Below are 26,737 nucleotides of genomic sequence, written 5' to 3'. Positions count from 1 at the left end.
GAGCTGCTGCATATGCAGAATCATGTTTACTATCTCAATATCTTGGGATAGAAGTTTGAACTGATGGTCATTTGAGTTTTTCTAATAGATTTAAAAATAGTGGAGACTTAACGTTTAGACAAAGTAAAGAAACCTTGTCTCCTTATTTGACCTAAAGACAACTAAGTGATTAAAGAGAGAGAGAGCTCCACTTTTAAGTTTTTCCCAATATATAGAGTTACAATTTACAAACTAAAAAAGGGAGAAAAGAATGAAAGCAATGTGATTAGTTTGTCTTTCTCCTTTACTAGTTTGTACTTGTTTCTCACTCTTTTTTAGCCAATGAAAAGCAGTGAAATTCTTGGTTTAATAAGGTACAATTAAAGAAATTGTTGGCAACCAACATTGATATGTAGTAGAAGAAAAATGGAGGTGAAAGGGAGGAGAGAGAAAAGAGGAGAAAAAGTTATTTCGTAGAAAGGTAAGGGTTGAGCTGTATTTTACTAAGACCGCATTTGCTCATAGGTCATAATTAAAAATGGTGCTAATGGGATTTGGGAATGAATCTGTGTTAACATTCATAAAATGTGCTTTGTCATTTCCATGGCAATGAAGAACTTATTTTTAAACGTGTTTTCTTCACAATGTTCCATTACCACCTATTTTTGCAAGTGCTTTTGCGTAGGAGTAATTTTTGCGAAGAAAAAAAATAATTAGAGTTTAATAAGCTTGTTGATAAATCTTGTTAAATCATCTTCTTTGCTGAATTTCTTCAAAAATTTTCCTTACCATTCTTACTATTTAATACCAATAACTATACGGGCTGTAAATGTAATTAAGGGTTGTGTTTCCATGGTTTACATTTTTTGGTAAATGTCATCAAGGTTACCATATTTAGTCAAGGATCGTGTTTTTTGATTGAGTGTAGGCACACCCTTGGGTAAGGCCAATGGTTTGTTTTTTGATTCTGCATTTGGAGTCTTTATAGGAATTAATGGAGAATGTTAATGTAAATTTCGTATGTAAAGGGAATATCTTATCCCTACTCTTGTAACTTCTTTTCATTATATAATAAAAATTTTGTTTTATAAAAAGCGTAATCAAGGGTTACATTATTTAGTAAGTTGGCTAATTAGTGTTTAGCGTGGAAACAATCAGGGGTCGCTTGGGAATAAATGCTAATCGTACAAAACAACACCACATCGCTTTGCATTGGCCACGCTGTAAAGGTTTTAAAAGAACAAACCAATAACCCCCACGTTGGTAAGGTGTAAAAAAAACCGTGTTTTGGTCGTATCAAGGGGTATCTCATGCTTTAGACCAATATTTAGGCGTTACGATAACCGAATAACTCCCGTCACAACATTACCATTCGCGATCGCAACCGTTGTTGCACTATGATGCCATCTAAATATGGTAAGGTTTTAATGACGATAAACAAAAAAGAAACATGAAAATATACTAGAGTCTAGAAGTTATGTGTATTAGTAGCAACTGCACCGATTTGATGACACATAATGCATTGCTTTTCATTTTTCAGGTTGACTGAGTATTTGAGGTAGTAAAACATGCCCAAAGCCATTGTGAACCCTAGGGAGGTTTTGTGGGAATCATAAAGTAAATGGATAGAATTAAAAATTTCTTTTTTTTTGTGATGAAGGATTGGGTGTGACAAACTGGGTTCTACATGTTTGACATTCTAAGATCTAGGACGAGAGGTTCAAGTGAGACAATTTTGTGCATGTGTGTAAAGACGGAAGCATTTTGAGTTTTAATGAGTTTAATGGATGGGGATGGGCTAAGGGGTTTGGCGAGTGGAAATATAATCAAAAGTTCAGATTTGTTATTTCTAGAATTTCAATTATGATATAGAAAAGAAAATGGTAGAAACTAGGGATATTTAAAAAACGATAGAAAATTAAGTCCTTGATTTTAGAAACTTAATTAAGGAATGAGAAAGAGGAGCTTAGGCGTATGGGGGAAATAAATTCAGATATTAGTTGAAATCCTTTGTGGCTACGTAGAAAGGATAGAAATTGAAATCCTTGAAGTAGGATCAAAGTGTACAGTTGGAAAAAAACAGATAATGGCGATTTTAGTGCTGATCTAGGCGTTGGAAATTGATGATTGAAAGGAAAATATTTATGGTATTTTGGGTGGGATATTTTGCGAAAGAATACCATGAAATGAAAGATTTATTTTTGTTGGATGATAACAGAAATGGACAAATGGTTGCTAATGGAAGGAAATATGGAATTTTATGATGGAAATTTCAAATTTGGTGGATGGCATTAAGGATATTTTTAATGGAGCGATAAATTGTGGCGTTAGGCCAAACATATAGTACAACAATCTTAAAATTTATTTTTGATGAAGATGCATCACATAAATTATTAATAAATTTCCAGGAGCACAAATTAGAATTGAGGTTGTAATTAGCATGGATGATTTCTAGTTTCCCAAATCCTGGAAGTAAATATTGAAAACAAAAAACTCTAAATCATTAAAGCAGGCTTTAAACCATTTAAAACTGATTAAAGGCGCTGATGGGCCTTAATGGGTGTGTGATCCATGCTTGGAGGCCTACTGATGTTTCTGGTAACTTCTAGAAGCTTCTAGAAGTCCTTCCTTGTGTCATACAGGTTGAAAATTCCCAAGCTCCTGTATCTCCTCCAGTGAATAGGAGACTCAACATTGCACTGAGCTTGCAAGGGCTTTGTTTGTTATCTTATTCTGACGTGTAAAAGGGAGGAATTGGGCTTCCTCTCACGCCTCCTTCGGTTATTGTTTGGACTTGGATGCTTTGATGAAGCTTCTACCATCGGGCCTTTCTTCATCCTTTCATGCACCGCTTTTCTATCCAAATTATGGACATTTAAAAAAATTCAATTTTACATTTTTTTTTCCTAATTAATAAAAATTGCTGAAAATAAGATACTTAAAAAATAAAAATGAAAGTTCAAACAAAGAAAAAAAAATTAAACTACTGAAAATAATAAGAAGAAAAATGTAGAACAAGGTTTGAGTTCATCAATGGGACCCTGGAGAGTTGACCTTCATCGCAGTAAATAAGGTAGATCAAAAAGGGAGCACGTGGTCCTAGATTGCTTCTTTTTTTACCTTGCACTATTCTTTGTTTTATAATCATTGTAATGTTCTTTTTTAAAATAATTCACCAATCTGTTGATTACAGGTGGATTCATTGCATGGGGTCATGTCAGACAAAGATTATAATGTCATTTTAAACTGTGCTTATACCAATCTAAACGAGGAGCCAAGACTTCCTCCGAGTTTCCGTGCTACCAAATCTGATTCACAGGATACAATGAAAATGCTGGTTGATAGGGTCAATGCAAATAGTCAAAAAATTCTATCACGTACAGTATCCATTTTTTCTGTTGAAATTAATTATGCTCTACTAGAATTGTGCAATGGGATCCATGAGGAGTCAACCTTGGCGCATATCAGTGTTAGTATCCAACGTTCATCAGTTTTCATCAGTTTTTCTGTGTTCTTATTTTGTTAACAGCATTGCAGTTTCCGTATGCTTTTCCTACTATGATTTCTGTTTGCAGTTAGCAGATCATTGGGTGTGATACATCATGATTTTTCTGTGTTCTTATTTTGTTAATACCATTTAAATTTCCGTATACTTTTTTTCTTAGGATTCCTGTTTGTTTGCAGTTGGAAGGTCTTTGGGTGTCATACAGAATGACTTCTTTGTCTGAAGCGGACCTCTATGTCACTATTCCCAAATTCTCTATTCTAGATGTCCGACCTGATGCCAAACCTGAAATGCGCCTAATGCTTGGATCATCTGATGTCTGTAGACAGACTTCTGTTTTTGGAAGTGCACCCTCTTCCTTCAGTGGTGATTTTATGAGAACAAGATCAAGAGTTTCTTCAGACATTGATATGCCGACATCAACAATGTTTCTGTTAGACTATAGATGGAGAGCAACATCTCAATCATCGGTAGTGCGTGTACAGCAACCAAAAGTTCTGGTCGTGCCAGATTTCCTTATTGATGTTGCAATTTTTTTTGTTTCATCTTTAGGAATTATTACTGGAAGGGAGGAATTGATGGATCCAAAAAATGATCCTATCCGTAAGAATCACAGCATAGTACTTCATTCTGCTGTTTATAGGCAGCAAGAGGAGGTTATTCAACTATCCCCTACTCAGCAATTGATAGCCGATTCTCCAGGCATTGATGACTATTTATATGATGGCTGTGGGAGGACTATATGTTTGAAAGAAGACACTGATCTGATGGAAAGTCAGGTTTCAAGTTTTCAGCCTATAGTTATTATTGGTCGTGGAAAGCGATTGCGGTTTGTGAATGTGAAAATTGAGGTAAATGGCGAACCTGATTATTTGGAAATGCATTCTCAGTAAAGATAGAACATGCTTTATGATTTATGCTCTCTGCATTCCTTTTATTTTTTGATTTTTCATGTTCCCAATTTAAGAGCTTGATGGGAAGCACGGGCTAGTCTCAAATAAATGGCAGCATAGCATTTAATAGCCAGTCTTTTGCATGTTGTGGGTTTCACAAATTATGAGTCGCATGTCTTTTCCTTGCTTGTGCACACTTGTTTGTGTGGGTGTGGGCGTGGGCGTGGCTGCGCGGGTTTGACTGTGTCCGTCCCCTTTTGAGAGATAATGAGTGACATACTCATTGGCCTGCTTGTTTATGTCTACAATCTGACTTTGTTTTTTTGGATTATGACTAATTAGAATGGGTCCCTCTTGAGGAAGTATACATATTTGAGCAATGACAGCAGCTATTCAGCATCTCCAGAGGATGGTGTGGACATAAAATTCCTCGACTGTAATATGTCAGATGAAAGTAACATTCAAGATATCATGGATGAATCATTTCATATAACAGACTCTTCTTGTCGAGATGATGAATCTAAGTCTATCCAAAGCTTTACATTTGAGGCTCAGGTAAGAGGGTTATCTTGCTAATTATGTGCCTTTTGTTGCTTTTACATGATAGGTTGCTTCCTGCTTCTTTCTGTTCTTCTGTTCTACTTTGTTAGGCTATTTCTTGTGTCAAAATTTATGTGAAAATTTTTATTTCTTTGCTTGTTTTTTATTTGTTTACTTTTTATTGGGATCTTAGATAATGGTAGTAAATGATTATCCATGTTTCTTAGTTTGATGCATAGAAAACAATTGTGCATGTCGTTCCCATTCCACGGACACGACACCTCGCAGTGTTGACCTGTTACAATGTAATACATATCAAAATAAAGATAATAATGGGTAATATGTTAGAATAATAACTTATAATGGTTGTTACTCCATTAAATCACATGTTAAGTAGCAGTAAACTCAAAATTGTTATAAAGCAATTGATATGTAAGGCAAACAACCTCAATTTTACTTGATGGTTTGATGTTGAAACATTACTTGTAAGGGTTAAAAAGTGAATCAAAATTTACTTTATTCCTTGACTAACTACGTGAATTTTCTATCAGATTTAGTGGATAGTTTTCACAAATTAGTGGTGAAATTGTATTTAGCTTGAGTGTCTATGTTTTTTATGGATATATTTCTTTGTGAAGTAGTTTGGCTTCAAGCTTTTGCTTGAAGATTGCAGAATCCAATAAAAGCTATTTGAGGCATTAAATATGGTCATTAAGGTTTAAAATGCGTATTTGGATCCATACCCGGATAAGCCATCTACTTTATTAGGCAATTAATGGAGTATAAGGTGAGGAAGAAAGTATTGCACTCCATATTCATTGATCTATAAAGGTAGTATGACAAAGTGCTGAGAGAAGTGTGCATGTCATGAGTGTGTATGTCATCATAAATACAATTGCCATATGTAAAGTTGTGATCTGTTATAAAGTATGAACCCTTTTTATTTCTGTAGTGTTTAAAGATGATATAAAGTGATGTGTACTATATGTAAATGAATTTTTTGTTCAATGTACTTCAATATCTAATCGGAAACAATAACAATATATTCGTTAAACCGGCAATAAATGCGAGTTTTACCTTTTCAATGTGAGTAGTATCGGTTTGTTAGATTTGAAAACCGATAGAACTCTGTCGATACGATACAATGGTTGCCTACTTTTTGAACTATTGGCCTTTCTCTTCTACCGTATATTTTAAACTTCCAATTGATTGGTTTTCCTTGAACATTGTATCTTTGAGTGTTCTTTTTGAAAGGTTATTATATTTTTCTCCTTAAGGAAAGAGAAGTAGAAATGGATTAGCCGCTTTAGGAGCACGTCGAAGGTTTCATACGTTTTTCTCTAGCCTCGATTTTGGGAATTAAAATTTTCAATAAACATCTTTTATATTGTGTTTGTAAGAGTCATTTAAATGAGAAACGTTTTGTTTCTTATAACTACTAATGCTTCATTAGGTCCCTGGTTGCCTGCAAATATGCCTATATGGAGTTTACTTTGTCTTTTCCTCTACTTACATATTATAAAAAGTTGTATGGATTTCTTTCAACCTACAATCAGCTAATCAGTCTTCTCATAGTTGAAGACATTTTTTTAAGGACTTTTAATGTCTGGTACTGAGTTGGCTATATTTTTGCTACTGTGCGCAGGTTGTTTCTCCTGAACTGACTTTCTACGATGGGACTAAATCATCTCTTGATGATTCTCCGTATAGTGAAAAACTTGTCAGAGCGAAATTTGATCTAAGTTTTATGTGAGTATTTCTTTTTGCATTTATATTCCAGTAATCATGGTTTTCCTATGAGCGGGATACACTAGGTATGATGATGATGATGATGATGATGATGATGATGATTCCAGTAATCATGGTTATTTCTTCTGATAACTCGGAATCCAATGTTTGAAGGGTCAAAAAATCAACCAGGGATTACAAAAACTGTGCTATTAAGGTAATTATGATTAATGACCCAAGCTGAGACCGAGCATCTGTACTAGCTGGAAAATATCCAAGCTTGGTGTGACACGAGTTGAAGCTCGTGGAACTGAAAATGTTAGCCTCGGCTTGAGGCTCAAGATTGCTATACCTAACTTTGAGGTGGTCGAGGCTTGACATGAGCTCACGTTGAGGCAAATCAGCTGGTCTGATTTCGGATCATAATTAGTGCTCTGGAAACTTTTGTTAATCGACAATTTTAGATAGTTGTGTTTCTTTTCTTCTAACTCTATTTTTGACTGTCTGCTTGTACTTTTTTTCTTCTCTTTTGGCCTCTGTTAGATGGGCTGAAGTCACGATAACACTCATATTGACTTAACTTTTGTGTTATTTACATTTCTGTATGGACTTCCCCTTTTTCTTTTGTGAGTTAGTATTTCTATCCGGTATAGGCTTTCCTTTTACTTATTTTTCTTTATTGGAAACAGCTTTCAAATTCTAAAAATGGTTAATTGCAGAAAGTAAATAACAGGATAGCAGTTTTTATTGTACTGCCGGTTGGCTTGAAGTGATAATATCTTCTGATGAAATAAGTGTCCTAACATTTTCTATATTTCACTAACTTGTTTCAACAATTGCTTTCTTCGTGTATGCATAAACAAATTCTATTGTAGAGGGTATACTCGCTATCGCTTATTGGACAAAACTTTGACATAATCCAATTAATTAAGATATAGCAATATAGTCTGTGATTGGAATTGAAGTTATTAATTCAACTACAATACCAAATCCTGAATCCCAACATTATAAAATATAAATATTGATTACTTTTTGAATTGTATGTATAGAATTTGAAAATACCAAAAATATTCGAGCTTTTAGTGAGTTTTATTATTGAGTAGTGACCAACTCAAATCGGCTCATTAATTTGATGAGCTCCAGCTTTGGCTATTCGAGTCGAGCTTTGACAAAGTCGATCTCGAGTACCTCATGATTGTCTCTGCTCATGTAACTGATGAATACAATGCCGTTTACACAACACCAAAGGAAAAAAAAGGAGATTGTAACAAGCGATTTTTGAGTCTTTTGTTGGATCCGTTTTTGGATCATGATCTTTGAATAAGTCATAAAAACAGAGTCGATGGCCTTTTGTTTTTTGTTTTTCTTTTATTTTTTTACATTTTATATTTTGAAGATTAATTATCGTATTACTTAAAATAATTCCATCTCTCATATGATAGTTAATTAGGTTTGGGATGTTTTTTTCTGTATTTACAATTCTCTTTGTGCAGGTATGCATCACAGGAAGATGGTACATGGATTCGTGCACTTCTAAAAGATTTAACTCTTGAGGCTGGATCAGGACTTGTCGTTCTTAGTCCAGTGGATGTTTCAGGAGGCTATACCTCTGTGAAAGACAAAACGAATATGTCTCTCTCATCCACCGATATAAACTTACAACTTTCACTCAGTGTCATATCTCTCTTACTTAACCTCCAAAATCAGGTAACTGATGCACTGCAGTTTGGAGACACTAATCCTCTGGCACCCTGTACTAATTTCGAACGTCTTTGGGTATCACCTAAAGGTATATGGACTGACACCTAGGATTTATGTCATCACGACCTGCAATTTTTTGTTAAATATCTCCTATTAAGTGAGTTGGGTTACATGTTTTGCTTACTTAGCCCTGGGATTTACAGAAAATGGACCACAGTGCAACCTCACGTTTTGGAGACCTCGCGCTCCTTCAAATTATGTCATTCTAGGTGATTGTGTCACATCAAGGTAATGATTGAATCATTCTAGATGAAATGCTATTAGTTTACACTTCAATATTGATCTGTTTTGTATCTTTCGAAGACTTCTTTTAAGTCCGGTTTTAAAATTATAGAGAATGTTTTCGGTGGACCAAAAGTCTTCTAGATGATTAGATATACAAAGTGAAGAGAATATTTGTAACTTTGATGAGAAAAGCCCCTGAAACCATCCCATAATGAAGCTGAACAAATACTTATTTCCCGCTTTTAATTTAATCTTACTATCTGGATTCTGAGTGATTCTATTGTTACCTGTGAAAAAATTCTTATCAAATTTCTGTCTGCTTTTACCTTCTACTGTATGCATTGTAGTTCGTATTCCTTTTTTCATCCCTTGATCCTGTTTGCCTTTCATTCTTAAAATTTGGCTTGTGCTCTTGATGTTCTTGTTCTCCATTGATTTGTACTAGTAATATTGTTTCCTAAGCGCTTACAGATTTATAATATAATAGAACACTCTTCCTGAAATTATGTTGTGGTTACATGCAATGAGAGTTCTTCACCATTCAATTGATAGGAATGGCATTGAAAGCAGGTGTCTTAAGTATTTTAGACTGTCGTGTATTCCTAATCTTAGTTAATGGAATCACATTTTCAGGTCTATTCCTCCTTCACAGGCAATGATGGCAGTGTGCAATACTTATGGACGTGTAAGGAAACCATTGGGTTTCAAATTGATTGGATTACTTTCTGAAATTTTAGAAATCGATTGCATTGAAGGTGCTGTCAATGCCAAAAATGAATGTTCTATATGGTTTCCAGTTGCACCTCCAGGATACATAGCCGTTGGTTGTGTAGCTAATCTAGGAAACCAACCACCACCAAATCACGTTGTTTACTGCATTCGAGCTGATCTTGTAACATCTACAGCATTTTCAGAAAATTTGTTTAATATTGCATCCAATCTTCATTTTCCATCTGGTTTTAGCATTTGGCGTTTAGATAACATTCTTGGTTCTTTTTATTCCCATCCTTCTGTTGACTGCCCTCCTAAAGACATCTGCAGCGACCTAATTCCTTGTCTCAAATGGAGGGCATACCAGCATCGGCCTTCATCCTCAAAACCTGTCTCAAAGCTCTCCCATGATGATGAACCTGAAGCCTCTCAGGGAAGCAAGGAAAATTGGAGCTCTAGTGGGTGGGATGTCCTGAGACATCGAGTATCACATAGATGTTTTATGTCTGTCCCAAATTTTGAAAGGATCTGGTGGGACAAAGGTGGAGAATTTCGACGGGCAGTGTCAATTTGGAGGCCTATACCTCGTCCTGGTTATGCCATTTTGGGTGATTGCATAACAGATGGGTCTGTCTCTTGATTCATCAGTCTCTCTAATGCTATCAATTTTTTCATTCATATCAATATCATACTTGAATACTCATTCTTTCAGGTTAGAGCCTCCTACTCTTGGCATAATCTTCTTGGCTGATAATCCAGCAATCTCTGCAAAGCCTTTGAAATTCACAAAGGTTGCTCATATATATGGGAAAGGTTTGGATGAAGCCTTTTTCTGGTACCCAATTGCTCCCCCAGGCTATGCAGCTATGGGATGCATTGTCACTAGAGCAGAAGAGCCACCAAGAGCTGAATCATTTTGTTGTCCTAGAATAGACCTTGTTAGCTCAGCCAGTATAATTGAGGTCCCTGTTTCTAGATCTCCGACTTTAAAAGCGTCGCAGTGCTGGAGCATATGGAAAGTTGATAATCAGGTTGAAAACTGTTTTACTTTTCGTCATCCGAGTTCTTTGTATGGCATATTCTTATCTATATCGATGCTTGAAGTTACCTTACACTATAGATTATATTTTAATACTGGTTTATTGTGTAGGCTTCTACATTTCTTGCACGTTCTGATCTGAAAAAGCCGTCGAGTCGTTTGGCACTCTCTATTGGAGATTCCGTTAAGCCAAAAACACGGGAAAATGTGACATCTGAGATGAAGCTGGGGTGTTTATCCGTTACTATTCTAGACAGCTTGGGTGGAATGGTAAGCTAGAATTTTGTTCATTGTAACAATGACTTTTTTTCTTGCATTTATCTAGAACTTAAAATTGATTCACTATTGCATTTCAGATGACACCATTGTTTGACGTGACACTCACCAATATTAAGCTTGTATCCCATGGCCGATTCGAAGTAATGAGTTTAGTTCTTATATGTTCAATGGCTGCATCAGCATTCAATACACAGTTAGAAGCTTGGGAACCCCTTGTGGAGCCATTTGATGGAATTTTCAAGTAATATTATACTACTTGAAGCTATTGCTTAGTTCCTATTGCAATATATCTGAACCACTGTGGTCAGCTGTTATGTAATTTATCTTTTATACTGTTTTTTCTTGATTAATAGCCATCCCAATCTTTGGGATTAAGGCTCTGACATTGTTTTATTGATTTACCTTGATGTTCCTTTGATTTCTAGTTATTATCTCAACTTAAATCTGGAGCTGACTTTTCTTCCTTGGCCTTGGAGGTTTGATACTTCTGATACCAGTACTCGTCAAACACCAGGACTTGGAAAAACATTGCGCATCGCAGCAACTACTATCTTAAATCTTAATGTCAGTGCTGCAAATCTTGATACTTTTGCCGAGGCTGTTGTTTCTTGGCGTAGGCAGAGAGAAATCGAGCAAAAAGCTGTGAAACTCAATGAGGTAAGATAAATGCTATATCTTTTGTGTATTTTGGCTGTTGATAGAAATGATCTAGCTTATCTTCTTGTAGGAGGCTGTTCTTCATCAGAGAGGCAAAAATGATTCAACTCTTTCTGCATTGGATCAAGATGATTTCCAGACCATTGTCGTAGAAAATAAGCTTGGTTGTGACATTTATATCAAGAAACTTGAGCAAAACTCCAATATGGTTGAAATATTACACAATCTTAGTTCTACTGCTGTGTGGCTTCCCCCACCTAGGTTTTCAGATCGATTAAATGTCACAGAAAAAAATGGGGATGCACGTTACTATGTTGCTGTCAGACTAGTAGAAGCAAAGGTATAATAGTCTTTCTAATTTTGAACTGTTAAAATACAATAACCATTAACCACCGACTTCATTGTTGGGCCATTTATGAGGAGTTATCCTGGCTTCGTCCTGACTTATTGCAGGATATACCCATTGTTGATGATGGCAATAGCCACAATTTCTTCTGTGCTCTGCGGCTTGTGGTTGACAACCCACCAACTGATCAACAGAAGTTTTTCCCTCAAAGTGCACGAACAAAATGTGTTAGACCATTGATAGTGAAAGCTCAGGGAGCTGATGTGGGCACTGCCAAATGGGATGAACTATTTATTTTTGAAATTCCGCAAAAGGTATTTTCATGCTACTTGTCATTGCGAGTCTATATGATGTTTGTTATCATCACTTTTTATTGCTTGCTAGTGATGCTTCTTGCTGTAGAGTTCTTGTCTGCATTGTACTCATGCTTTTCCTAGTATGAGTTTTGGCAGAATATGAAAAATGAGTTTCTTCTATATTAGTTTACAACTCCACATTATTACAATTCGAAATATGCAATTGGCATGTCAGCACATATACGTCAAACAACCCTAGTTTCAACTTTCCTGTAGAGGCAATAACTCCTTAGTCCTGCATCTGTCGCCAATAAGTAGTTTAAAACGTCCTTGAGTGATGCCGTTCGTGATTTATAGATATTCCTATAAAGCGCAAAACGGTTGCATTTTTTCAAAATGGGCTGATTGATGTTTCAAATTGTCAAACCTTTCTGTGTTTCACAAAACATGAAGACAAAGACGAACAAGGAAATACATAGAATTTATATCTGATGCTCTTCAAAACAATTAGATACTTATCTGATTTCTTTGTATCTCTTGGACGTGTTGCCATTACATATACATATCTCTTGCACGTGTTGCTATTTGATATACATTACACTACCCTAATCCCAATGCCTACAAAGTGTCTCTCATCTAGGTAGAGTAGGGGATTTTGGATGTAGGCAACCTTAACCTTGAGAAAGCAATGAACTTTATTCCATTGACCGTTAAATCCAAAATACCATCTGCAGCTTGACTATAATAAGAAGTACATGATTTAATGAGCCATTTTACTCTATTCCTTTATAACTTATGAGGTCGAAACCAAAGATCTTCAATTTTTTAGTTGATAAAATATCTGAATAAAGTGAGAGACTGAGGGACAGATTGGCCGCTGCTCTGTCGACAATGCCCAAAATATAGTCACTAGCAATATATTGTAGATCTAGGATATCAAATAAAATGAGATGAAATCTTGATTGAATAGGCTGTTTAATTTTAATTTACTTTGCCAGTTTTCTTTGATCATTGTATTGCCACCGTGGTTGGAGAGGAATGACAAGGTTAACTGTGAGTTTTTAAATTATTTTTCTGGGTTAGTTGTTTCTTCCTATTAGCTTCCCATGTCTCAGGCATATGATTGACATGGAAGCTGTCTCCTCCAGTTTGTGGAGGTTTTTGGTTATAGTGATTCTGGATTTGGTACTGTTCTTTCCATAAATTTTTTGGGTAATCTTAATTCCCAAATTTAATCATCTCTTATTCATGTAATAAACTATACCTCAATGGTCTGTTGTCTTGTTACTGAAATTTTAAGCTGCTTCCTTGCAATTGATAGATATACTTTAAAATTGTTTAGTTTGTGTTTTCTTAGTTTAACTTGCATTTGGACAGGGTACTGCTAAACTGGAAGTGGAGGTTACAAACCTTGCTGCCAAATCTGGAAAAGGTGTGTTTGTTTAGTACCTTCAGCTTCTTAGTTGTCTTGTTTTCTACTCATCTGTTGAAATTGTCAGTTTTACTGGTGATTCTGTACTTTTTCTCAAGCTTTCACCATACTTTGTTTCAGGTTATCTAGTTCTCTAGCCCTTAGAACTCATTGTGTATAAAAAGAAGATTGTATTGGTAGGTGCTACATTAGTTGTTGTGGTAGGGGGAATGAATTGATGAATAGAGTGGATAGTTTTATTTATACTTTAGCCGACTCTTTGCCTTATGCTAATTGGAGATACATTATACCTGTTGTGATGTAGTTGTCCATGCAAATTATCTGATCAGACAGAAGTAGCTTAAGACATGTATTGTAGTTTCATTGCTATTCATATGCTTACCATGAGTACTGAGTACTGTTGGACCATGAGAGTTTTAGATATGTTGCTACATGTCCTAGTCTCTCTTGCTCTCCTGTCAATGCCATTCCTCTTATAGGGCTGCTGGAGGCATTCACTGCTGTGTTGAGAATGATTGTTAGATAGCTCTTATTGGTGTAATAATTGATCAATCTGTGCCCCATTACACAGGTGAAGTGGTTGGATCATCATCCTTTCCTGTTGGACATGGAATGATTGCTCTTACAAAAATAGCATCATCAAGGATGTTGCATCAGTCACGGGCTTTTAAAAATGTAGCTTCACATCCATTGAGAAGAAGGGTCAGTACAACTTATTTTGACTTTTTTTATCTGTTTATTTAATTATACATATTTTCTAACGTCTAAATTATCCATCAGGATCAAGAAGAAAACAACCAAAATATTACCATTGGTTCTCTGCTGGTTTCAACTTCTTATTTCGAGCGAAAACTAGTTGTGGATCTGCAGGATACAGTTAATGAAAATGTTGGTAACTCTGATGTGGGTTTCTGGATAGCGCTTCAGCCTGATGGTCCATGGGAGAGCTCCCGGTCTTTCCTTCCACTTTCAGTTTCTCCGAAATGTTTGGGAGACAATCTTATTGCTATGGAAGTCATTACAAAAAATGGGAAAAAGCATGCCATTTTTAGAGGTCTCGGCACTATTGTAAATGAGACCAATGTAAAATTAGAATTGTCTATGTCTCCTTTATCCATGATTGATACAAGAACAGGTAATACTCGTCATGGAATGGAGAATATGGTGACTTTAGACCCTGGATCAAATTATATTTTACCTTGGAAATGCATATCCAGGGATTCCGAGGATTGCCTGCGCGTTCGTCCTCACTTTGACATGTCTGGTTCATCGTACTCTTGGGGCCATACTGCTACTCTAGGCTTGCCCTTTATAGGTGGAAGGGAGCAATATCCTTCAGAACAGGGTCTGTTTTCTAGGCAAAGTACCATTAAACCCGGAAACACTATGAGTTTTGCAACATTCAAGCTGAATGAACTTGAGAAGAAAGACGATCTTTTATGTTGCACGACCAGCATGCATAATCAACAGTTTTGGTTTAGTATTGGTACAGATGCATCGGTTTATCATACAGAGTTGAATGCACCTGTGTATGATTGGAAAATTTCAATAAACTCTCCACTTAAGTTAGAGAATCGTCTTCCTTGTCCTACTGAATTCACAATCTGGCAGAAGACGAAAGATGGGAAAAACATAGGGCTACAGCAGGGTAAACTTTTGTCCAGGAAAAGTGCACATGTACATGCTGCGGATCCCAGGGAACCCATTTATCTTTCCATGTTTGTTCAAGGTGGTTGGATTATGGAGAAGGTATGTGATTTGGTAATTGGTATTTTTTAAACTTGATACCAGTGGATATTAGCAAATTCTTTTACCCCTTGGGTCTTTTCATGACATTCTACTGTTTTTGTAACAGGACTTTGTTGTCATCTTTGATCTCTCCTCTAATGAACTTGTATCCTCATTTTGGATGGTTCATCAACACTCTAAAAGGTTTTCTTTTGACATCCTTTTTAAAAATCATTCTGTATGTGCTGTTAATATTTAAATAAACTTAACATAGTTGATCCTTACCAAGTGGAGCTTATGAAGCAACAATAATGTGTTTATTCCTTTTTTGTGTGTGTATCCTCAAGGACCTCAACTACTACTATGTCCCAAGGAGCGTGCCTCAATGACATCTCTACTTTTCTAGTTTTATTATTAACTAAAGAGAGAGGGATTGAATTGTGTTGATTGTATTAAAAGAGTTGAAATGTGTTAATGATAATAAAAGAAGGTATTAGGGGGTATTTCCAAATAAAAAATAAGGCAAAATGAGTAAAATGCAATGATATTTGGGCTTACGAAGTGGTAAAATAGTAATTGCTATATTAGGAGTAACTTGGAGAATAAGTTAGTTATGAGTGGTAGCTTTACTATAAATAAGAGGAATTAGAGTCATTAAAATCATGAAAATTGTAAAGAAAATTGTGGGTGAATTTATACTCATTTTAGGAGATCTCTCTTGATTTATCTTCTTTTACTATTTCTAGGACTGTAATCTTTCTTGGTTCATCAATATTATAATATCATTTTGCTTTTCTCCTTTTAATATTTCATTCTCAAATTTATTGTTTAATTCAAGTATCCAGTTTATAGCAAACATGGTATCAGAGCGGTACGATTCTGGTGACCGGAATCTCGCTGGAGATGTCACAAGTCCAGAAAATACGATGGTAACTGATCTTGATACGTTCTTTGGGGGTTTTGGGACTAGAACTTCATTATTAGAGATGTGCAAGAAGGCTGTTCAAGAAAATGTTGTTCACCTATTCAAACCAACTTCTACAAGGGAGATTTATGAAAAATGGGGAAAAGGCATCTGTGAGTTTTGTGATGAACAATTAGAGGAAACAGAACTTTCGGGTCATGATTGTAGCCACAAGGAGTGTTCAATGATCATCTTCAATCATGGGATGAAGGATGAATTAATGTTAATTGTTTACCATAAAATGACAGTTGAAGCAGAAAATGTAGAGGATGAAGAGGATGTAAATGTTCAAGAGCCGAGAGATAAGGTTGGAGACCAAGAAAAAGATGAAGCTCAACTAACAGAGGCTCAAATACCATTTAAAAAACTACATCTGGGTGGAAAATGTGAGGCTCAACTCACCGGATTTGGTGAGAAAATTAAGAACAAAACGAGAAAAAGTGGAACGACAAAGAACACAAAAAGGAAAAAAATAATGAAAAAGAGACCGATGGTTCGAAACAGATGCAAAGAAAGGGACATCAAGGTTACTGGCACGTGGGGAAGCGCGTGGAGAAAGGCTTGGAGGTTTAACAGTAGAAGGGCGGCGAGGAGGCTTTTTGGGTGCTCACGACGGCGCAGGAGAAAGAGAACGTTGCCTGAATTTTCGAGAAAAAAAAAAGAGGAAAAGTAGAAAAATCAGAGGAGAAATTTGAGATTGTTGCTGGAGAAGATGGTGGTAACGGAGGCACCTCAAAGACAGTCGGCGGAAATGGATATGCCATGAAGGTGGTGATGGCGATGGCAGAGGCTGTTAAACGGAGTAAAACTCCGATGATCAAGGGTAAGGGAGAATGTGTGTTCATGGGAAAAGAAAAATTGAAGAGAAAGGAGAAGGAATTTGACGGCGGATGGGGTGCGAAAATGGTCACCGGAAAGTTCTGTTGGTGGCTGGCCGGCGTTAGGTTGAAGACCAAAAAGGAAAGATGAGTTGCCGGCGATGGTGTGAGTAGAACGTCAAAGATGGAAATAAACCTTCTAGGGTTTTTGGGTTTAAAGGAGAGAGAAGGGGAAGATGGTAGTAGAGTTATTTTGAGGCATCTAGAAGCTTCAAAGGGTAATATTGAAATGCAAATTTAAATAGTGGTCTGCTTTATCAAGAAATGAACACTTGTAATGTGGGGTCAGAAGCTGATTTAGGCACTGGTAGTGTTGGGCCACGGATTGATTTGGTCCATTCTTATTTTTTGTCCATCCTAAACCCTTGTTATTCCAATGAATCACACTATCTTGGCCTTTGGGCCAATTTTTTATATTTTTTAATTCCATCCACTAATTATACTATAAAATCCCATATTCAAAGAGTTGCATTCTTCCAACACTTACCTAAACTAACACATTTCAAGAAAACTTTCTACCACCAATTATCCTACTCATTTTTCTTGTTTACGATGGAAGGCCAATCTAACTTTTATCCACCTTGAGGGCTAGGTGGAACTTCAGACGGCCGGTATTGCAATGACTCGATATTTGGGCTTACGAAGGGGTAAAATAGTAATTTTTGTATTAGGAGTAACTTGGAGAATAAGTTAGTTTTAAGTGGTAGTTTTACTATAAATAAGAGGAATTAGAGAGTCATTACAATCATGAAAATTGTGGGTGAGTTTATACTCATTTTAGGAGATCTCAAACTTCTCGAAGTGCTTGATTTATCTTCTTTTACCATTTCAAGGGCTGTAATCTTTCTTTGTTCATCAATATTATAATATCATTTTGCTTTTGTCTTTTTAATATTTCATTCTCAAATTTACTTTTTAATTCGAGTATCCAGTTCATAGCATAAAACTTCTCAAAATAGAAAATGAGGCAAATTGAGAGGGGTGAAGGGAGTATATGTGTTCTTTTTTCATCTTTTCTTTTGGCGCTTTGTAACAACTTGTTTTTTTAATCTTGTAATGCATTGTCAATATTTTGAATAGTCTTAATGGAGTTGATCCTTACGAAGTGTGTATATTGATGGAGCTTTGTGGAGCAACAACAATGCTTCTCTTCCATTTTTCTATCTTTTTGGTTGTGTATCCTCAGTTTTCTCCTTTTGGATCTTCTTTTCTTTTGGATCCTCAGTTTTCTCTGATTGATGTAAATGAAAGGACCTTATCATTTTGTGTAATCTTTTGGATCTACAGGAGGCTACGAGTGAGCATTGAACGCGACTTGGGAGGCTCCATTGCTGCACCCAAGATCATCAGATTGTTTGTCCCTTACTGGATTGTGAATGATTCTTCTCTATCTCTGGCATATCGGGTTGTAGAGATCGAGCCTCTTGATAGCAGTGAGAGTAGCGTTCTTAAATCTGCAAAAAGTCCTGTGCCAAGGAAAAATGTACAAGTCTTGGATGTGATTGAGGATACTAGTCCCACACCCAGCATGCTTTCACCACAAGATTACGTTGGGCGTGGCGGTGTTCATCTCTTCACTTCACGTAATGATACATACTTGTCACCTAAAGTCGGGATTGCTGTAGCTACATCTGATTCACAAATTTTCAATCCTGGCATTTCACTTGTTGAGCTTGAAAAAAAGGTAGTAAAGTCAAGTACTTTTGTGCGCTTTAAATGAGTTGATCCATTCTCATTGTTAAGAAAAGCATTTGGTTACGTCACTAAGAATATTAACCGTTATGCAGGGTAGGGTTGATGTTAAGGCCTTCAGCTCAGATGGATCTTACTATAAGCTTTCAGCACAGCTCAACATGACTTCAGATAGGACAAAGGTATGTATAGGCTTCATGACCATTCATCTGTTGTGCTTTTGCTTTTTCCATCTTCAACTAGGTGTCGTGTCAGTTTCATATAGTCGATATATTTTCATTGTAATCGATTTGATGTATCTAACTTTTTTGTTAGATAACATACATGACTTTTCATTTGTGAGCTTGGAGATCTGTGCTGTATGCTTAGCCGTGCTGAAGGTTTCTGTCCATGTTGGTTGTGTCTCTAGTAGATGCTCATTGGTCATTTTAATACTTGTAACTGTTGACATAAGGTGGTAAATCAAGTTTATGTAGAGACATTTTCATACTTGTAACTGTTGACATAGGTTGGTAAATCAGGTTTGTTTAAAGTCATCTTCATGTTCAAGTTGCTATAAATTTGGAAACATCGAGTCCTTGGTTTGTACTGCGCTATCTTCAAGTTCAAGTTGCTATAAGTCATTGATGATTGAATCCCTCTCAAGGGTAAAAGGTAAAAGGAAAGCCCTCAACTACTACCCTTACTCATAATTCTCAAATGATTAAAAAATAACTAGCTTAATGAGTACTTGCTCGCACCTTAAACTTTCTGGTTTCGGCCAACCAATGGTAGTGGGTTGTAAATGTTTTTGGAGGGGTGAGTGAGGTTTTGTGGTGGAGAGATGTGTTTATTACTTGAAGGCGTCGATTATTAGCAAGAAAAATGGAGGGGGTGTAAAGTATCTTCCTTTTTCTCTCCCTTTTGTCGGATTTTCCCAACAGGTTCGCAGTCATATTCTGTTATGAGAGCTCTCACTTAAAGGAGATTATAGCAGGACTCAGATGTATGCTTCTTTTAACCGTAAAGTTACAACTACTGAGAGGATATTCTGGCCCTATACCTACAATTGCAAAGAGGTTGTCCTTTTAGACTGTCGATTTAAAAGAAACTAATGGATCTCTGACTTTGCATCAACTACAGTAGAGCCAGTTATTGAAGCATCATTTTCAATATTTCTGATTTGTAGACAACAGCCTTTATGTGCTTATGTTTTGACCATGTTATATTAGTAGTCAATGCTATTTCAAATGCATGCTGAACAAGTTGAAGAATTATACTATTGGAGTCTAACAGGTGCTTAGCAGAAGCTGAAGATAGATGGGAAGACAGGTGGTAGTGATGGATTTTACATGATTTGACAGATCATGTTGTATATTCCTGATTCCTTGATGCTGTTCTTTCTTGCTGTTTGTTGATATGCAATTTGAATTAATACCTTTTTGTCTTAATTGAGAAACGTTGTTGCGAATAATGATATTTCTATTCAAACCTTCAGGTCATTCGTTTTCAGCCACGCACAATTTTCATAAATCGAGTTGGTTTGAGTGTGTATATTCAGCAGTGCAGTGCTACATTTATGGAGCACATTTTCCCCACAGATCCTCCAAAAGCCATCCGGTGGCACTCTTCATCAAAGGCTGGAATGTTGAAGGTATTAAGCACATTTTTCCTTATATGGTAAAGATCACCTATCCCCTCCCTCATTATTATTGACATTTACCGCTTGCTTCAGCTGCGGGTGGATGGATATAAATGGAGCACTCCATTTAGTGTTGACAATGAAGGAATGATGTGCACTGTGCTGGAAAGTGATTCTGGTGGCAGTGGGATGATTATTAGGGTGGCTGTGAGAAGTGGTACTGGAAATTCACGTTATGAAGTTATTTTTCGTCCAAATTCTCTGTCAAGTCCGTACAGGTTTGATTTACTTCTGTACTTACATTCCTGAATCATGAACTTATTTTAAAAATGATTTCATATGTTCCCTTTTGGAAACATTTGTTTCAGCATTTGTTGTGACCTCTTGGAAATTTGTTTCAGCATTTGTTGTGACCTCTTGGAAATTTGTTTCAGCACTTGCTGTGAGTGCCTAGTTTAGTAGTACTACTATTTTGGAATGCAATGGTAATGTTCTCTTAAAGCTTTGATATTTTTGTTTGATCCTTGATCTTCACTTGTATAACGGTATAAGCAAAATTGCTGAAATGAGAGCTAGATTAGAGTCTAAGAACAATTCTTCAAACTCTAATATCACCAAGATTGAATGTATGAAGTACCCTTATGAACTAATAACAAATTCAAGGAACTGACAATGTTTAAAGGAAATAAAATAATGCAAATGACACAAGGATTTAAGGAGGTTCACCCAATGATGGCTTGTCCTCTGTGGTGTGTAATTTCTTTGTTTATACTATTTCAATGGAGTATAAAAACTCTTACATATGAAGTATTACGATTAAGTAAGAGAATGCAAAGGCTATATGTATAGGCTTAGGGGTTTGTGTTTGATGTTTTTACAATGGCAAATGAGCCTCTTTTTTATAGGACTAAATACATTAATGCATTACATTTGATGAGCCGTAAGTACAATAGAGCATTAACACCAGCAGAATAATCAAACGTTCAAAACAGCATCCAATGCCGCCTCTGAACCTGCTGCTCATTCGAGCCAAAGATGTGCTCGCTCGAGCAGCTTCTTGATGAAGCTATTGCCTGCAGCCAACTGAGTGCTCGTTCGAGCACTGGCACCACTTGTTCGAGCACTCTGATCTCAGACCTTCAAACTGTTACTGATCTATTGCCTCGTTCAAGTCAAGTGTCATGCCTATTTTGCCTTGTTTTAGCACATAGTACAGAATCTGATCTTTGGTCTTCAAAACTCCACATTAAAGTTCATTCATCAGGCCAACTTAATTTCCATGTTTAAGTCACACTTTAATTCCTTCATTACTTCAAGAATTAATCACCACACTTAAACACCATATTCAACACACACATTAAGACCTACTTAATCACCCATCTTTAACCCTACATAGGATCCACATATCTATGCACACATGAATGCATAGACTTGAATGGTGCACTCAAAACACCAATAACTTCAACAATTGCCAATATTTTATGTAATTTTGGCTGGAAGGTTGGTGGGTTTCCATTTAAAAAAGATGTTTTCTTTTGTTTCCTTTCATGAACATTTGTTTCAGTGTGTGTTGGCCTATTAGTATATTTTGAATGCTACTTTAATGTTCTCTTGAAGTTTATGATATTTTTGTTTGATCCTTGATCTTCCCTCATAAAAGAGAACTTGCTAATTTCTTGATGTAATTCTGGATGAAAGCATGGAGAATTTCCTTTTTGATCCTTTCTTTTAATTGGATTGCATTTTTTAGTTAATATATGACATCACCAAAATTTCAAGTTTAATTCAAATGAAGATGAGGGGATGAAAGAGGAGGATGGATTAATAGATGACAATTGGATCCATGAGTTCACTCGTGCAGTTCCTTAACTTTGAAAATTTGTGATATTCCTGCCTGTGCATTGCTCTAACTATTTCAATATGTGCCTGTTTTCTGTTTTGTTTTTGCAATGACTGACTTCATTTGTTTATTTGCTAGGATTGAGAATCGTTCTATGTTTCTTCCCATTCACTTCCGCCAAGTCGACGGAGCGAGTGATTCGTGGAGGTACCTTCCACCAAATGCAGCTGCTTCTTATTTGTGGGAAGATGTTGGAAGGAAGTGTTTGTTGGAGCTATTCGCAGATGGATCCGATCCCCAAAGAGCAGTAAAATACAACATTGATGAGGTATTTGATCACCAGCCCATGAGTGTTGGAGGTGGACCAGGTAGAGCTGTACGTGTGACCATTGTTAAGGAGGAGAAAATGAATATAGTTAAAATTAGTGATTGGATGCCCCAAGATGAACCTCTACCAGGTGTGCAAAAAAAAGTTCCATCATTTGTGTCACCTCTTCCTAGTACTGAGCCTGATTATGAATGTACTCCATCAACCTCGAGCACCGAATTTCATTTCATTGTTGATCTTTCGGAGCTTGGCTTGTCTGTTATAGACCATACACCCGAAGAAATACTTTATTTGTCGGTACAGAATCTTCTGCTATCACATTCTACAGGATTGGGCTCTGGAACTAGCAGGTATGTTATACTTAACTGGCTTGCTCACACTTGCTACTAATTAATCTATTTCATCCATTTACAAGTATGACATTAACTAAAAGTCTTTTCTTCTTTGATTCTGTTAGAGGGGTTTATTCTATTTTTCCAGATGAACTGCTCAAATTAAGTGATCTACATATTTCTCTATCCTCGATGAAAGAAATATAACTTGAATGGGTATTCTGCAAATTTTGAGTTTTGAGTCTACTCCCTTCCATCCATCCAAAACATTGCATTTGATTCAAAATGTTAGGCATTTTTTTATATCAGTGCAACAATATGTTGTTATTTTGTGATTTGTTATATGAACATAAATAGGCATCATTAAACTTCTATCTATTATGCCAAAACAATATTAGTATATGTTTCTTGCGTTCTTGAATAAAATGCTACTCCTTCTAATGCTTTTAAACTTCTTATACTAATACCATCTCTCTTTTATAATAAATGGAAAATTAGTTTGCACACTATTCATCAACTAATTTTGTAGTAAGTTCCTCTCACCAATTTATAATTAAAAAAACTGGTCAAGCGAGATCTTGTTAGTTTGTAACTATCCATATTTAATATCAGATTTTGATAAGTTTTACTTAATGAAATTAAAGGCGTAAATAGTTATAGAGAAGTGTTGGAGAACATGCTCTGATGAAATCGTAGTGTGTATGTGGTGTTCCTAATCATTTATTGTTGTAATTATCTTGCATATACGCTCTTCATATTGTCAAATGTGATACACACTATCAAACAGCATCGATCCCCTTTCCAATATGTTATATTGGAGCGGTTGTCCCAATTATTTACTTCTATATATATATTGCAATATTCCAAAAACAAAAAAAAAATGAGTATTCTGCTGTACCTAACTTTATAAGTTTCTATCTGCTTTGCTTCATTCTTGTTCTGTGTCAATTTACACATGCACAACAAAGGCTTCTTTGTTCAGTAAGCTGAGACAGCAGCGCTCATATTGTGTTTTCTGATCTGGTTAGTTATTTGAGGTATCTTTAATTCTTTATATGACTGCGTGATGACTTGTGGGCTTGAAACATTTTCTGCTTTTCTCCCTTTGAACCTTTGTTGCCCGCGATTGAGTTCGTTTACTAAAAATGCAGAAGTTCTAAAAATCTGTTTTTTTTAATTAATATATATTAGTCTTACCAGATCTATGTGAATTATTTTATGTTGCAGTTTTATTTAAACCTGCCTCCTGATGACATTCATAGATATCGTGTCTATTGCAAACAAAACTGCTTGACTCTGCATTAAATTATTTGAGAACATTGTTTGAGCTTGATAGCTTTTTGTCTCTGCAGATTCAAACTGAAAATGCGTGGACTTCAAGTAGATAATCAGCTTCCATTGACTCCCATGCCAGTTCTATTTAGACCACAGAGAGTCAAAGAGGAGATTGATTATTTCTTGAAATTCTCGGTGACTTCGCAATCAAATGGGTCACTAGATCTGTGTGTCTATCCATATATAGGATTCCATGTATGATTTTGTTTTTTGTTCTTTAAAAATCATATTCATTAGCCTACATTGAAATTGTTTTCTTATTATCAAACTTTCCATGTATTAAAAGCATCTTCCTCTTCAAACCAGGGACCTGACAACTCAACTTTTTTAATAAATGTTCATGAGCCAATCATATGGCGGCTTCATGAGATGATTCAACAGATTAACCTCAATAGGTTCTATGCCGCAGAAACAAATGCAGTTTCCATTGATCCAATTATACAAATTGGGTATGAACTATATCAATATGGTATTTTGTAAATTGTGTCAATTCTCGTTTGAGCCAAAGATTCATAGATTTTAATTTCAGATTATAATAGACGGTAATATAATGATTTGTTAAATTTTGCATACTTATTTATCTAAAGTTGCAGAATATTAAGGACGGAAACAACCTCTTTGTTTTAACAAGGGTGAGGTTGCGTACATCTGACGCTAACTCAGCTTAGGTGGGAGCTAGATAATGGCTTTGTGATATTGAAATGTTGTTACCATATATGTGCTTTCATTTAGATATAAATTTGTGGCTACTAACTCCGAGGAACTTTTGAAACTGTAGAGTTCTGGACATCTCAGAAGTACGGCTGAAAGTGTCAATGGTTATGTCTCCAACTCAGCGACCTAAAGGTGTGCTTGGTTTCTGGGCATCGTTGATGACAGCGTTGGGGAATATGGAAAATATGCCAGTAAGAAATGTCTTCTTTTATTGTTCATTGGTTCCAATTATTGTTCTCTTAAGCTAAGGCATTATGTTCCCACTATTTTCTTCTGGATCTTGTGGGGATAAAGTGTCGTGTGTCATTTTATCTATATCATTTCTTATAAAGATGCTCTGCTTTTTTGTGCTCAATTCAGTTCTCAGGTTGCACCTTCATATATTTTTTCCTCTAAAAGTTGATCTTTGAAACCATACTTCCATGTTCAAAATTTTTTCTCTCATTATCCACTGGTGTTAAATGTTTTCTTTAATATATCCATGTTTCATTCTCTGGGAATTTAGGAGACAAAGTCTCTCGCATCTCTTTATGTATGATATTTTTTAGGAAAACGCTCCTTGATCTGATTTTATGCGCTTAATTCAGTTCTCAGGTTACATCTTTCTTTTTTGGTTCTGATTTTAGATCTTTGAAGCATACTTCCAAGTTCCACCTCATATTTCAAGCATGATTTTTTTTTTTTTTGTTCTGGAGAGTTGTCTTTAGCCTCTGAGAAATTGATTTTACTAGTAAATTTTTTTTAGTGTTATAATTATAATACTATTATGAATTCTAGTAGTCACCTCTGTCTTGCCATAACTAGGTGAGGATACACCAGAGGTTTGTGGAGAATGTATCTATGCGACAAAGTGCTGTTATCAGTAATGCTACAACAAATGTACAGAAAGATCTACTTAGTCAACCTCTTCAACTGCTTTCTGGCGTTGATATACTTGGAAATGCAAGCAGTGCACTAGGACACATGAGTCGAGGTGTTGCGGCTTTATCAATGGATAAGAAATTTATGCAGAGCCGACAAAGACAGGTTTGTACTCGTATCTGGATTTAGTATTGTTTTCCAAACATGTTTGTTTATATCGTTATAGTGCAGAGTTTTGCAGATATTGTTTCTGTGCTTGTAGTTTATTCCCTTAAAATTGTCCGTAAGATTAATTTGTACTTTTTCTGATCACATGAAAGAGCTCATAGAATGGAACTTTCACAAAAAGTAGTTGGAAAATGAACTATTATCTGAAATTTCATCTCATGATGGAGTTGTAACTTGAAACTGCTTAATCCTAAAGGTTACTTGTATGCAAATCAAGAGTCTGACCCAATTGGATTCTTGTGAAGCGAAAAAATTTAAATCAAACCTTGTCAACCTCTCAAGATCTGAAAATTTTGATTATTGACAAGGCCAATGTCTAATTGGTAGTCGTATTTTTCCTCCTTAAAACATCATAAGGATCATATCTGACTAAATCTTTTAATCATGAATGGCAATCCCAGCATCAAACTGTCACTAATGTTAATTAAAATGTATCCGTCCGCATTTCTCTTCCATATCCGTTTGTTCATTTCATGGTATATACATTTACCCCCCCCCCCCCCCACACACACACACACACATATATATATATATATATATATATATATATATATATATATATATATATATATATATATATATATTATATATATATATATATATATATATGTATATATATATATATATATATATATATATATAATATATGTATATGTTTATATATATATATATATATATGTATATGTATATATATATGTATATATATATATATATATATCTATATATATATATGTATGTGGTGAAGTTCCATTGATAACCAAGCTTACAAAAATATCATTCGAATATGTACACCTTTTAAGCTTGTATGTACACCTTTTAGAAAAT

General features: G+C 35.7%; 1 protein-coding gene across 7 annotated transcripts in view; it reads left to right on the top strand.

Moving 5' to 3' along the window:
- LOC130823840 (uncharacterized) overlaps positions 1-26,737 on the top strand; it is a 73,290-nt gene that overhangs the window by 42,791 nt on the left and 3,762 nt on the right. For 5 of the 7 annotated variants that reach the window (XM_057688642.1, XM_057688639.1, XM_057688640.1 and 2 more), the window contains 26 exons: positions 3,173-3,448; positions 3,664-4,335; positions 4,720-4,932; positions 6,563-6,666; positions 8,139-8,434; positions 8,550-8,634; positions 9,265-9,969; positions 10,055-10,373; positions 10,493-10,651; positions 10,738-10,901; positions 11,137-11,317; positions 11,388-11,657; positions 11,771-11,977; positions 13,337-13,391; positions 13,963-14,093; positions 14,172-15,140; positions 15,247-15,323; positions 18,249-18,645; positions 18,749-18,835; positions 20,131-20,286; positions 20,368-20,552; positions 22,253-22,792; positions 24,127-24,304; positions 24,416-24,558; positions 24,888-25,014; positions 25,628-25,849. In XM_057688642.1, coding sequence (XP_057544625.1) covers positions 3,173-3,448; positions 3,664-4,335; positions 4,720-4,932; positions 6,563-6,666; positions 8,139-8,434; positions 8,550-8,634; positions 9,265-9,969; positions 10,055-10,373; positions 10,493-10,651; positions 10,738-10,901; positions 11,137-11,317; positions 11,388-11,657; positions 11,771-11,977; positions 13,337-13,391; positions 13,963-14,093; positions 14,172-15,140; positions 15,247-15,323; positions 18,249-18,645; positions 18,749-18,835; positions 20,131-20,286; positions 20,368-20,552; positions 22,253-22,792; positions 24,127-24,304; positions 24,416-24,558; positions 24,888-25,014; positions 25,628-25,849 — 6,918 coding nt within the window. The remainder of the gene's footprint in view (positions 1-3,172; positions 3,449-3,663; positions 4,336-4,719; positions 4,933-6,562; positions 6,667-8,138; positions 8,435-8,549; positions 8,635-9,264; positions 9,970-10,054; positions 10,374-10,492; positions 10,652-10,737; positions 10,902-11,136; positions 11,318-11,387; positions 11,658-11,770; positions 11,978-13,336; positions 13,392-13,962; positions 14,094-14,171; positions 15,141-15,246; positions 15,324-18,248; positions 18,646-18,748; positions 18,836-20,130; positions 20,287-20,367; positions 20,553-22,252; positions 22,793-24,126; positions 24,305-24,415; positions 24,559-24,887; positions 25,015-25,627; positions 25,850-26,737) is intronic. The other 2 variants (XM_057688641.1, XM_057688643.1) reach the window with 2 other exon arrangements.

Source organism: Amaranthus tricolor, chromosome 9 (genome assembly GCF_026212465.1).
Source record: "Amaranthus tricolor cultivar Red isolate AtriRed21 chromosome 9, ASM2621246v1, whole genome shotgun sequence".
NCBI classification, from domain to species: Eukaryota; Viridiplantae; Streptophyta; class Magnoliopsida; order Caryophyllales; family Amaranthaceae; genus Amaranthus; species Amaranthus tricolor.
This window is presented reverse-complemented; position numbering and strand designations above follow the sequence as displayed.